We start from the raw sequence: 13,097 nt of genomic DNA, 5'->3' as shown, positions 1-13,097 counted from the left end.
ACAGCCTACAGATGTGCCTGGGGAAGAGGCTGCCCTGGTAACACCACCGTGCACGGGCAGTGGGGGCCGCCCTGAGGGGAACCCCGCCATGGCACCGCCGGGGCCGCCCCACACAGCCGGGCTGCGGCTGCCCACACCTGAGGGGAACCCCACCATGGCACCGCCGGGGCCGCCCCGCACAGCCGGGCTGCGGCTGCCCACACCTGAGGGGAACCCCACCATGGCACCGCCGGGGCCGCCCCGCAGAGCTGGGCTGTGGCTGCCCACACCTGAGGGGAACCCCGCCATGGCACCGCCGGGGCCGCCCCGCACTGCCGCAGCGAGCGGGGAGGGCGAAACAGAAAGGAAAGATTCCAATAAAGAAGCCGCCGGCAGGGCCCGGCACTGAACCGCCCCGCAGCGCCGGGGACGCGGAGTCGCGGAACCCTGTGCAGGAAATGCCCGCAGAGAACCGTCCCCCAGCACTGCCAAGGCCACCACTAACCCATGTCATCCTCCAACATGGAGACAGAGATGAGCAAAAGCAAGTGGAGCATCGCCAACGAGCTCCGCCTTGAAGAGAGACCCTGTGATGTGATCGTAACAGTTGATGGAGTGGAATTCAAAGCTCACAAGCTCATACTCTCTTGTTGCAGTACCTACTTCAGGTTAGTACTGGAAACACAAGGATTTATTTACAAGGGCCTGGAGTGACAGGACAAGGGGTAATGGCGTCACACTGACAGAGGTTTAAATTAGATAGTTGGAAAAACTTCCTCCCTGTGAGGGTGGTGAGGTCCTGGCACAGGTTGCCCAGAGAAGCTGTGACTGCCCCATCTCTGGAAGTGTCCAAGACCAAGTTGGATGGGGCTTGGAGCAACCTGGTCTAGTGGAAGGAGTTCCTACCCATGGCATGGGTTGGAATGGGATAATCCTTAAGGTCCCCTCCAACCCAGGCCATTTTGTGATTTTGTGATTCCTGTGGAAGCATGAGGGCCGTTCACCCTGGTGCTCCCTGTCCCCAGCCAGAGGCTTTATCTCCTTTTTCAAATCTTCTTGCTTCAAATCTTACTTCAAATCCTCTTGCTTCAAATCTTGCTTCAAATCTTCTTGCTTCAAATCTTCTTGCTTCCTGCCCCAGGCCCCGAGCTGAGGACGGAGAGCCCGGAGGACAAATCCCCCGGCAGACCCTGGTGGGAGAGGCCGTTTTGAAGGGCTCCCCGGCACAGGAAGGCAGCGGGGAGGAAAAGGGCCGGAGATCTCCCCGCAGGAGGGGCTCCAAAGCCAGCCCAGGGTGCTGTGAGGAGGAAAGACTCAGCCTGTGCCGGGAAGGCGGCCAGAGTTTGAGCCAGAGCTCGGACCTGGTGGAGCCTGAGCAGCCTCCCAGAAGGGAGAAGCCCTTCAGGTGCTTGGAGTGTGGAAAGAGCTTCAGGAAGAGCTCGCACCTGCTCCGACACCAGCACATCCACACTGGGGAGATGCCCTACAAGTGTGGGGAATGCGAAAAGAGCTTCAGGGACAGCTCCCACCTCCGCACCCACCAGCGCATCCACACTGGGGAACGGCCCAACATGAGTGAGGAATGTGGGAAAAGCTTCAGGCAAAGCTCCCACCTCCGCAAACACCAGCTCATCCATACCGGGGAATGTCCCAAACAGTGTGGAGAATGTAGGGGGAGGTTTCACACCAGCTCCAATCTCCTCCTGCATGAGCGGATTCACAGCGATGAGAGGCCCTTCCGCTGCACCGACTGCAGGAAGGGCTTCCAACAGAACTCCCACCTCGTCACCCACCCGCATCCGCACTGGGGAGATGCCCTACAAGATTGGGGAGTGTGGAAAGAGCTTCACCCAGAGCTCTAACTGGACGAGACACCAAGAGACCCACCAGTAAGTGAAGCCCTACCAGCGCCCCACCTGCAGGAAGAGCTTTGGCCACTCATTCCACCCCAAATGAACCCCCTGATGGTTCCATCCATCTCTAATTAGGAATTCTTGCTCTTGTGTCCCACTCCCCTCCCACTCAGTTTGGGGTCCCACCACCCCTTTATCCCCTCTGAACCCCCTTTTCACACCGACCGCCCCCTTCCCACCCCCCACTCACCCGAGAGCTCCTCGCCCGCAGCCGGGGGGGCTCCCAGCACCACCAGTGCCCAGAGAAGTCCCCCCAGAAAAAGGGTTGGGTGGGGTCCTGGGTGGGCTCTGAGTGTGTTTGGGGGTCCTTGGGGAGCTCTGGGAAAGCTTTTTGGGAAGTTCCCAGCACGTTTTGGGGTGAGCTGGGTGTATTATTGAGGGGCAGGTGCCCTCCCAAAGCCCCCCCAGAACGGGTTGACACAGGGGGGACACAGGGGGGTCCCCATTCTTGATCCATCCCGGACTCGGTTCTGTCCTTCCCAAACTCAGCTCCAGTCACAGAGACCCTCCATGCCCCTCCCCCACTGCCCCCAATAACTGGGACTGGGGAGAACTGGGAAGCTTTACTGGGATCACAGGGAGCAGCCGGGTGGAGGCAGAGTGACAGCAGGGGAGGGGGGACACACGACCCCCCAAAATCCTCACAGGGACGGGGGGGGTCCAGGCTGGGCCCGAGGCTCTGGGGAGGGGCTGCGGCCGCCACCGGCTCAGGAGCTCTGTGGGGAGAGAAAAGGGGGTGACACCGGGGTGGGGGGACAGGGGGGACACCGGGATACACCGAGACCCAGACTGGATCCAGCGGATCCCTGGGGTAGTTTAGTCTAGGCCTTCCTTGGTGAATCCAAGGAATCCCCCTGGGTGCCATCCTCCCCCCTTCAGCCCTAAGCCCCTCTCAAGACTCCGCCAGCCTGGCAGGGCCACTCAGCCACCCCTGGGGCAGCTCGGGGTGCCGCACAGGGGCCTGGGGCGCGGCAAAGGCCTTGGGAGAAGGTGCTGGAAGAGCTGTTGAGTGGGGAAAAGCTCTTGCTGGTCAGTGGGAGAAAGAGAAGAGGCAACAAAAGCCATGGTTTCTCTTAAGCTTGAGCAAATGTTATGCATTTAATGTGACTGAAGGGCTCACAGGTCAGGCTCTGCGGTGTGGGGACAGAAAAGGGGTGTCCTGGGGGCACGCAGGGCTGTCTGAACATGGGGTTCCTCGGGATGTCCCGAGGAGACACGAGAGCAAAGTAGGGCCTGGAGACACCCTGAGGGCAGCTGGGCGCCCAGGGCTGAGGCAGGCCTGTGTCCCCAGGGACACCCTGCCTGTTCCTGCCTGCGTGGTGGCTCCCTGGGACCTGTTGCTGGGGGTAGGTGCACTCCTGTCCTGTCCGGTCGCCGTCCTGACGGACACTGGCCCACCGTGGGCCACTCTGGCCAAGATCTTGGAGGACTTTACCAACCTGCTGCAGTAGACAGTGCTTCCACTGCTCTGCAGAAGGCCCCCACACCCAGCCCATGGCTGTGAGTGACCACTAAAGGCCCTGGTCCCCTCCCGCCAGCCCTGCAGGCTCTGCCGGCCCCTCACGGCTCTGTTTGCTCCTGCAGTCGTCCTCCAGGAAGGCTGAGTCAGAGGAATTGGCTGACGAGTCCGACATCGAGAGCCATCAGGGCTGTCCAAATGTGGGGATGTCCAGGCTACTGCTGGAAGGGCTCGCCAGGCTGTCGCAGAGAGCTGAGATGGTGAGCAGGGCGGTGTGAGGGGCAGCCCTGACGGCAAATGGGGGCTGGGGCTGTGTGGAAAGCAGTGGCCTGGCCTGGCCTGGGACTCACAATGTGGGGTGACTGCTCCAAACGCCCTCCCTGCCATGGTGGGGCCTGGGGTGGCTGCCTGGGGAGCTTTCCTGGGGTCTGGGCAGGGCACAGGTCTGATGTCCTGTCCCACTTGGCAGGTTTTGGGAAAGGTCGATGGGAAATCTCTGGATGGTGCACAGTGCAGTTTTTGCCTCCAGGGCAGCGAAGCCCAACCTGCAGCACTCATCGCTCGCCGTCCTCCTCTCCTGCGCTCCGTTGCCCAGGACCCTCCCCCGCTCGGGCCCACGATCATTTCTGTGCCCAAGTTCCGCGCCCGCGCTCCCCTCAGTGCCAGAATGTTCCTGACTCTTTTCCCGGGCTCGCGGCGCTCCCTCGTGCCCAAGCGCCGCCACTCCAGCGCCGACCGCGGCTGTTCCCAAAGCGCCGGCCATGTGCGGGGAGGGCGGGAAGGCTCGGGGCGACTGAGTGCGGGGGCTGCCCTGGGCAGAGCTCCCCCTGTGATCCCAGCGCGCTCCCGGCGGGCAGTTTGGAGCCAGGCAGCCATTCCTGCGGGCTCTTAGAGCGGGAAGGGATCGCCGCTGGGTCACAGCCTACAGATGTGCCTGGGGAAGAGGCTGCCCTGGTAACACCACCGTGCACGGGCAGTGGGGGCCGCCCTGAGGGGAACCCCGCCATGGCACCGCCGGGGCCGCCCCACACAGCCGGGCTGTGGCTGCCCACACCTGAGGGGAACCCCACCATGGCACCGCCGGGGCCGCCCCGCACAGCCGGGCTGCGGCTGCCCACACCTGAGGGGAACCCCGCCATGGCACCGCCGGGGCCGCCCCGCACAGCCGGGCTGCGGCTGCCCACACCTGAGGGGAACCCCACCATGGCACCGCCGGGGCCGCCCCGCACAGCCGGGCTGCGGCTGTCCACACCTGAGGGGAACCCCGCCATGGCACCGCCGGGGCCGCCCCGCACTGCCGCAGCGAGCGGGGAGGGCGAAACAGAAAGGAAAGATTCCAATAAAGAAGCCGCCGGCAGGGCCCGGCACTGAACCGCCCTGCAGCGCCGGGGACGCGGAGTCGCGGAACCCTGTGCGGGAAATGCCCGCAGAGAACCGTCCCCCAGCACTGCCAAGGCCACCACTAACCCATGTCATCCTCCAACATGGAGACAGAGATGAGCAAAAGCAAGTGGAGCATCGCCAACGAGCTCCGCCTTGAAGAGAGACCCTGTGATGTGATCGTAACAGTTGATGGAGTGGAATTCAAAGCTCACAAGCTCATACTCTCTTGTTGCAGTACCTACTTCAGGTTAGTACTGGAAACACAAGGATTTATTTACAAGGGCCTGGAGTGACAGGACAAGGGGTAATGGCGTCACACTGACAGAGGTTTAAATTAGATAGTTGGAAAAACTTCCTCCCTGTGAGGGTGGTGAGGTCCTGGCACAGGTTGCCCAGAGAAGCTGTGACTGCCCCATCTCTGGAAGTGTCCAAGACCAAGTTGGATGGGGCTTGGAGCAACCTGGTCTAGTGGACGGAGTTCCTACCCATGGCATGGGTTGGAATGGGATAATCCTTAAGGTCCCCTCCAACCCAGGCCATTTTGTGATTTTGTGATTCCTGTGGAAGCATGAGGGCCGTTCACCCTGGTGCTCCCTGTCCCCAGCCAGAGGCTTTATCTCCTTTTTCAAATCTTCTTGCTTCACATCTTACTTCAAATCCTCTTGCTTCAAATCTTGCTTCAAATCTTCTTGCTTCAAATCTTCTTGCTTCCTGCCCCAGGCCCCGAGCTGAGGACGGAGAGCCCGGAGGACAAATCCCCCGCAGACCCTGGTGGGAGAGGCCGTTTTGAAGGGCTCCCCGGCACAGGAAGGCAGCGGGGAGGAAAAGGGTCGGAGATCTCCCCGCAGGAGGGGCTCCAAAGCCAGCCCAGGGTGCTGTGAGGAGGAAAGACTCAGCCTGTGCCGGGAAGGCGGCCAGAGTTTGAGCCAGAGCTCGGACCTGGTGGAGCCTGAGCAGCCTCCCAGAAGGGAGAAGCCCTTCAGGTGCTTGGAGTGTGGAAAGAGCTTCAGGAAGAGCTCGCACCTGCTCCGACACCAGCACATCCACACTGGGGAGATGCCCTACAAGTGTGGGGAGTGTGGAAAGAGCTTCACCCAGAGCTCTAACTTGACCAGACACCAAGAGACCCACCAGTAAGTGAAGCCCTACCAGTGCCCCACCTGCAGGAAGAGCTTTGGCCGCTCCTTCCACCCCAAATGAACCCCTGATGGTTCCATCCATCTCCAAATTCTCTGATTCTTGCCTTCGAGGTGCCACATTCCCAGACATTCCCCCTATCCAGGTTCTCCACTTTGTTGTCCTTGGGATCCCAGATGTCCCCACTGTCCAGGCTTCCCCTTCTCCACGCGGCCCTCTCCAGGCTCTCAGGGCTTTTGCAGCTCCCCCCTCTCTCCAGCCTCTCCTCAACCTGTGCTGGGAGTTCCTCCATTCCAGGCTGTGCTTTGAGAACTGCATTGGCACCTGGAGACTCCCCAGCCCCCTCATGATCAGTTTGGGGGTCTCACCCTCCCCTTTTCCCCACTCTTCTGACCTCTCCCACCCATTTCTCATCACCCCCCAAACCTCAGTGCTCTTCCCCCTCCACTTTTGGGGGATCCCACTCCCCTCCCACTCAGTTTGGGGTCCCACCACCCCTTTATCCCCTTTGACCCCCCTTTTCCCACCAACTGCCCTCTTCCCACAACCCACTCACCCGAGAGCTCCTCACCCGCAGCCGGGGGGGCTCCCAGCACCACCAGTGCCCAGAGAAGTCCCCCAGAAAAGGGGTTGGGTGGGGTCCTGGGTGGGCTCTGAGTGTGTTTGGGGGTCCTTGAGGCGTTGTGGGGAGGTTTTTGGGAAGTTCCCAGCACGTTTTGGGGTGAGCTGGGTGCTTTACTGAAGGGCAGGTGCCCTCCCAAAGCCCCCCCAGAACGGGCTGACACTGGGGAAACACCGGGGGGGTCCCCATTCCCGATCCATCCCGGGGTCGGTTCTGCCCCCCCCAAACTCGTCTCCACCTCACAGAGACCCTCCAAGCCCCTCCCCCCACTGCCCCCCAATAACCAGGACTGGGGAGAACTGGGAAGCTTTACTGGGATCACTGGGAGCAACCGGGTGGAGGCAGAGTGACAGCAGGGGATGGGGGGACACACAACCCCCCAAAATCCTCGCAGGGACGGGGTGGGTCCAGGCTGGGCCCGAGGCTCTGGGGAGGGGCTGCGGCCGCCACCGGCTCAGGAGCTCTGTGGGGAGAGAAAAGGGGGTGACACTGGGGTGGGGGGACAGGGGGGACACCAGGATACACCGAGACCCAGACTGGATCCAGCGGGATCATATGTACTGAGATCATACTGGGATCAGACTAGGATCATACTGGCAGCAACTGGTTCTACGCTTGGGGCAACTGGGAGCTACTGAGATCCCACTGGGAGCCATTGGGAGCAACTGGGACCATGCTGGGCACAACTGGGATCCTTTTGGGAGCAACTGGGCTCACAGTGAAGGCGGCTGGGGTCATACTGGGAGTGACTGGGAGCGTCCTGAGGGCAGCTGGGACCATGTTGGCGCAACACTCCCCCCAAGGCAGCCCCATGTGCAGTTGGCCTGAAATCAAGGGGCCGTTCTGATTCTTTGTAATGTCACGGAATCAAGTGGCCCTGTGACACTGCAGGGCCTCATGGAACCAAGGGAATGCAGGGACACTGTGGAATCTCATGGAACCAAGGGGCCAGAGTGACACTGAAGAGTCTCATGGCACCCCCTGTGCCTCCCCAGAACTCCATGGAATCAAGCAGAGCCGCTGCCTCCCCCCCGCCGCCGCAGGGACCGGTGTCGCCGGCTCTGCTCCGCTTGGACACCTCTGGAGTCAGCGTGTTCTTGGGCAGCACCACTGATCTCAGACCAGAGATTTGCCCAGATTTGGCTTTGCCCCCTCTTTCCTTGGTTTGTTTTTTGTTCTTTGTTCATTCAGGGGGAAAAGGGGGAAGGTAGGCACGTGTTGATCCCTGTTTTGATCTGTTTACAAAAGGGAGTTGGGGCAGGGGGGCAGAGAGGAAGCAATTTCTCTCTCTGCTGTTCTTTGAACTGTTCTGTTGCTATTGCTGGTTTTGCTGCTCTATTTCTCATCAGTGAACTGCCACGGCCCGCGGGGGAAAGGAAAATGGGACCGGGCATTGCAAATCAGGGTCTTGACACAGCTGAGGTCTCGTGAAGCAATGCCAACTTTATTAGGACAAGCAGGGACTTACAGAGGGTTGGAACAGGGGCTGGACTCAGGATAGGGGAGGAGTAAAGGATTGACAACTCAGGGGCTCTTGGGATAGGGCAACAGGGTAGAGATGGGCGGAGTCTGGGTGTCACCAGGAGAATGGGCCAATAGGAGCTACCTCTGCACTGCACCAAACAGCAGCCAATAGCAGGCAGAGGAGCGGGAAAACAGGGCAGAACAACAGGGTTTGGCGGGAAAACTGTGAGGGAAGAAGGAGACAATATGGAGGATATGATTTTTAAAACAACAAACTGGGGTTCATACAACACTGGAACAGTACAACAATAAACTGGGGAAAACTGGGGAAAAACTGTCAGTCCAATGGTAGTCACATCTGGTAAATAAACGTCTTTTCCAGTGTATTAGTGTCCATTCCGGTGTAGATTAGTCATCTCAGGGGTTATAGATCTGTCTCCAAGCCTGGTATTTCTGCCAGTTGTTTTCTTCTTCCCCAACAGTAAACTGTTATTTTTTTCACTTATACCTCTTTGTATTTTGTCTCCTTGTACTGGTGGGGAATAAAAGGGGAGTGAGTTAATTTGATTGGAGTTCCCACCTCAATAAATGTCTATAAACCAGGACACCTTGTTCAAGGGCTCTCTGAAATTTGGCATCATTCACAAAGGACTTGAAAACACATTTTGTCCCATTGTACAGAGAGATAATAAAGAGGTTCTCTAGTGGTGTTCAAGAGATGGTCACTGAGGGATTTCACCAGGAAGTTGCTGCCAAGAGGACTTTGTACCATGGATTTTATTTGACACTCTTCATTCAGCCAACTTCCCACCCACCACATCTTCCACTTCTTCAGTCCAGCTCTCACCAGTCTGGCCATAAGGAGACCACAGGAAACCATGTCAAGGGCCTTGATAAAGTCTGGGCACAAAACATCCCCTTCTATTCCCTCCCACAGGCGTTCTGCAATCCCTGCCTTGTCCTTCCCATGCCTGGCAATGGCTGCAGCAGGACTTGCCCTATCCCCTTCCCTGCTGAGCCTGAGCAGTGTGGAACTCTGCCAACCCTCCTTGCTGCCCTGTTTGCAGACTGCTTCCATGTCTGCCTTTGCCAAGGCCCCAGGAAGCTCTGGGATGGCTCTGGCCTTTCCAAGGGTTTGGGAGAGGTCTCCCAGTGACACTGCCCAGCCTTCTCAACAGCCCTGACACCAAAACCTTTTCCATAGCCCACACTTCCAGCGGAGTGCCCAGGACACAACACAGGTTGTCCTGCTGGTTCTGGAAAATGAGAATTGATTTCTTCCTCGAGGCCAACCCCTCCAACTGGATTTGAGTGCAGCTGAAAGGTTTCCTCAGCATTTTGCCCGGTGCCTTCCTGCCCTGAAGGTTTGTGGCCATCAGGCTGCAGCTGAGGGGCTTGGGCAGGTGCCTGAGGAGGGGGTAGAACAAGGACTGTGTCCAACTGTGCCAGGAGGGCTGTGCTGGGCAAGGATGAGGAGGCTGCAGAAAACAGTGGCACTGGGGAGGGGAGAGGAGCAGCTGGAGAGACCTTGTGCCTGCCCACGCTGCGCAGGAGCTGCCCCAGGATGGCAGCTCTGAAGCACTCCCAGGATGTCCCTGTGAACAGGAGGGGAAGACTGGATCTGAAAATGGAACCTGGAAAGCAGAGAGCAGCAGTATCATGGTGACACTGCAGGAGAGTTCCAGCCCTGGAGCAAGGTCCCAGAAGAAGTGACCCAGTCCATGCAGTGGCCTCAGAAGATCCCACAGCATCCTGGAGATGCTGGAAGGGAGCCCAGCTCTGCTTCACAAGTTCCCAGGGCCTGTCCCTGCCTGTGCTCCAAGGGCTTCCAGCCCACAGGACTGCACTCAGAGAGCACTCAGGCCTTACAGCGAGAAAGGGGCTCAGGAGGACAGTGTGGGAGTGGCAAGAGAGCAGCTCTGCAAAGACCAAGCACTGCTGCTCCCTGGCAGTGCTGCTGGGCTGGGATTATTGTCCCCGTCCCGTTTGCAAATACACCCTGTCCTGCAGTGTGCTGTCCTTTGGGAACAGCTAAGAAGAAGGGTCTTGGATAAAGAAGGCACTGCAGGGTCCTTTATTTTGTTTAAATACTCTGTGAGCACAATTCACCATTTATACATCTCTGGGTCCAATTCAATGGGTAGACACTAAATTAGAAGGCAGATGCAAAATAATATTTCATTGCACAGAAAATTATTGCAAGAAGAACCCGATGATCGCCACGAAAAACCTGAGCAGGAAGGCTGGGCCATGAAGGAGTCCCATTCTGAATGCTATGCACCAGAAAACAGGCACTTTATTGCTCCTGAAAAGCATCCAGTCCTCATTTTCCTCAGGGCATCCTTGAGCTCCTGATTCCTGAGGCTGTAGATGAGGGGGTTCAGTGCTGGAGTCACCACTGAGTACAGAACTGACACCAACAGATCCAGGGCTGGGGAGGAGATGGAGGGGGGCTTCAGGTAGGAAAATGCTGCAGTGCTGAGGAACAGGGAGAGCATGGCCAGGTGAGGGAGGCACATGGAAAAGGCTTTGTGCTGTCCCTGCTGAGAGGGGATCCTCAGCACAGCCCTGAAGATCTGCAGATAGGAGAACACAATGAAAACAAACCAACCAAATAATAAAGAGATTGAAAACAAGAGATGCCCAATTTTCCTGATGTAGGAATGTGAGCAGGAGAGTTTGAGGAACTGTGAGATTTCACAGAAGAACTGGCCCAGGGCATTGCCCTGGCCCAGGGGCAGGGAAAATGTACTGGCTGTGTGCAGCAGAGAACAGAGAAAGCCAGTGGCCCGGGCAGCTGCTGCCATGTGGGCACAAGCTCTGCTGCCCAGGAGGGTCCTGTAGTGCAGGGGTTTGCAGATGGGAACATAGCGGTCGTAGCACATGATGGTGAGGAGGGAAAACTCTGCTGACATGAAAAAGGCAAAGAGAAACAGCTGTGCAGCACATCCCATGTAGGAGATGGTTGTGGTGCCCCAGAGGGAATTGTGCATGGCTTTGGGGACAGTGGTGCAGGTGCAGCCCAGGTCTGTGAGGGAGAGGTGGAGCAGGAAGAAGCCCATGGGGGTGTGCAGGTGGTGGTCGCAGCTATAGCACTGAGGATGAGGCCGTTGGCCAGGAGGGCAGCCAGGGAGATGGCCAGGAAGAGCCAGAAGTGCAGGAGCTGCAGCTCCCGCCTGTCTGCCAATGCCAGGAGGAGGAACTGGGCCATGGAGCTGCTCTTGGGCATTTGCTGCTTCCCAGCACAGGGACACTGCTCAGAAACACGAAAGGACAGGGAGAAGTTAAGACAGACTCCTCTAAGCAAAGCCACTTTATTTCTCATAGAAATCCCCAGAACTGAAAGGCTTTTCCTTTCCCTTTCTTGTGGTGGCTGAGGGTGCTGTGAGGAACAGGAGCTCTGCCCATGTGCTGCCAAGGGCTCAGTTTTCCTCTGCTCCAGTGGGGACGTGGAGCTGGTCTGTGACAGCATCAAACCCTCCCACGGGATGTCAGGCATCATCCACCCTGAATAGAAAAGTTCAGTCTCCACTCTCAAGACGTGGAACAGTGTGTGCTTCAGGGGAAAGGCTTAGCATGTCCTTAAAATAATGTTGTCTGTGGTTATTATTTCCTATGGTTGCACCTGATACCCGTTCTTGTTAGGGTACAAATCCTCATTTTTATGATGCAAAATGTAACGAGACTTTAAACAAGAGAGGACAAACAGCACAGCTCTCTGTAGCTCAGTGCAGAGCCAGGAGAGCTGCAGTGTCCCTCCTTCTGTTCCCATCTGCCCTGTGCTTTCCCTCGTGCTGCCTGAACATAACTTCACATGCAAATTAATTTTTAGTAAACCCAAATACCTACAGTCTGAGGAGTGCAGGGCAGCACTGTTTAAAAGGGCAGCTTTGTTAAATGTTCTCTGTTCCAGCCCAGCAGTGCAGCATTGCCCAGGGGAATCTCTGGCTGTGCTGGCTCTGATGGCAACGTCAGAGCAACCCTGAGGAAGCTGGAAAAGTGACCCAGAGCTACATGTAAGGCACAGGTGTGGTGATTTCTGATACTGCCTGGTCTGTTCTCCTCTAAGAGGAACAGATTTGGAGTTTCAGTGCCTCCTCCTGAACTGTGAGATTAATTTTTAGGACCAATTTCCCAACCAGAAAACATATATTTGAAGATGGAAAGAACAGGATCCTTCACTTTCAGGTATCCCATGACTTGCTGTGCTTTCTAAAACTCTCCTGAGAAATGTTCTGTAATGACCTGGAACTCAGAGCAGCCCTCACAACCTGCAGCCTGCTCTAAACAGGTGAAGAGCCCTTCCCTGCCCTCCCAGGAGTTACTCCTTGCCCACAGCCCTTGTGCCTCAGCCCCGGGATCAGCTCCCCGGGCCGGCTGAGAGCTGCCCCTGGCAGGCAGCAGAGTCCCTGCCCAGCACAGCGCCCTGGGCTGCAGGACCCTGCTCTGCCCCACAGCCCTGGGCACCCCTGGCTGCACTCCCGGCTTCACAGCTCTTCCAAAGTGCCCCAAAACAGCCCCTGCTCACCCATCCCATCAGCTGGGGCTGGGCCAGCTTTAGGAGATGCCTCCAGGAGCTGCCCCTGCACTGCCCTGCAGCCACAGACTCACCATGTGCAGCCCTGCCAAGATTCCTCCTGCAGGGAGCTCTCAGCCCTCCTGCCAGTGCTGAGCCCCTTGAAGCTCTGTCTGTGCCCTGCTGGTGTCCCTGAGCTGCCCTGGCAGTGCCCTCAGCCCTGCTGGGCTGTGCAGAGGAGCTGCTCACCAGCAGAGCTGTCTCTTTGAAGCTCTTCTTGCTTGCCAGGAGCTCCCTGTGTGCCAGGAGCCCGGCCCAGCTCAGCAGCACAGCAACAGCCCCAGGCATTTCATGACCCTCGGGGGGTTTGATGTTGTTTACATGAGACTCAGTCCCTGAGAGGAAGTTCAAACAACTTCTCAACAAGTCAAAATGAGTTTGAAATGCTGACGTTTCTTGTAGTGTTAATGGGTCCCACTGAGGGACACGACTGTGAAAACGTGTCCCCAGGTTCCAATTGGAACAGAAAATTCCAGTGATGACAAGTATGGACAAGCAATGGAAAGGTGGCTCTGATGATAAGGAAACCTGGATGTGTTTTATTAGTCCAAAGGACCAAGCCCT

The 13,097-nt window shown here is 57.7% G+C and overlaps 1 protein-coding gene and 1 pseudogene across 1 annotated transcript; one reads left to right on the top strand and one right to left on the bottom strand.

The window, feature by feature from the left end:
• The first annotated feature begins 501 nt into the window (after positions 1-501).
• LOC135404864 (collagen alpha-1(I) chain-like) lies at positions 502-4,722 on the top strand. The gene is made up of 4 exons (XM_064639594.1): positions 502-579; positions 3,477-3,611; positions 3,881-4,114; positions 4,171-4,722. The coding sequence occupies exons 1-4, from the start codon at positions 502-504 to the stop codon at positions 4,720-4,722; spliced, it is 999 nt and encodes a 332-aa protein (XP_064495664.1).
• Positions 4,723-5,428: 706 nt separating this feature from the next.
• On the bottom strand, positions 5,429-11,274 carry LOC135404863 (olfactory receptor 14J1-like; annotated as a pseudogene).
• Between the last annotated feature and the right edge of the window lie 1,823 nt (positions 11,275-13,097).

This window comes from Pseudopipra pipra, chromosome W, assembly GCF_036250125.1.
Source record: "Pseudopipra pipra isolate bDixPip1 chromosome W, bDixPip1.hap1, whole genome shotgun sequence".
Taxonomy (NCBI): Eukaryota; Metazoa; Chordata; class Aves; order Passeriformes; family Pipridae; genus Pseudopipra; species Pseudopipra pipra.
Note: the sequence above shows the minus strand (reverse complement) of the source record. Positions and strands in the feature narration are given on the sequence as shown.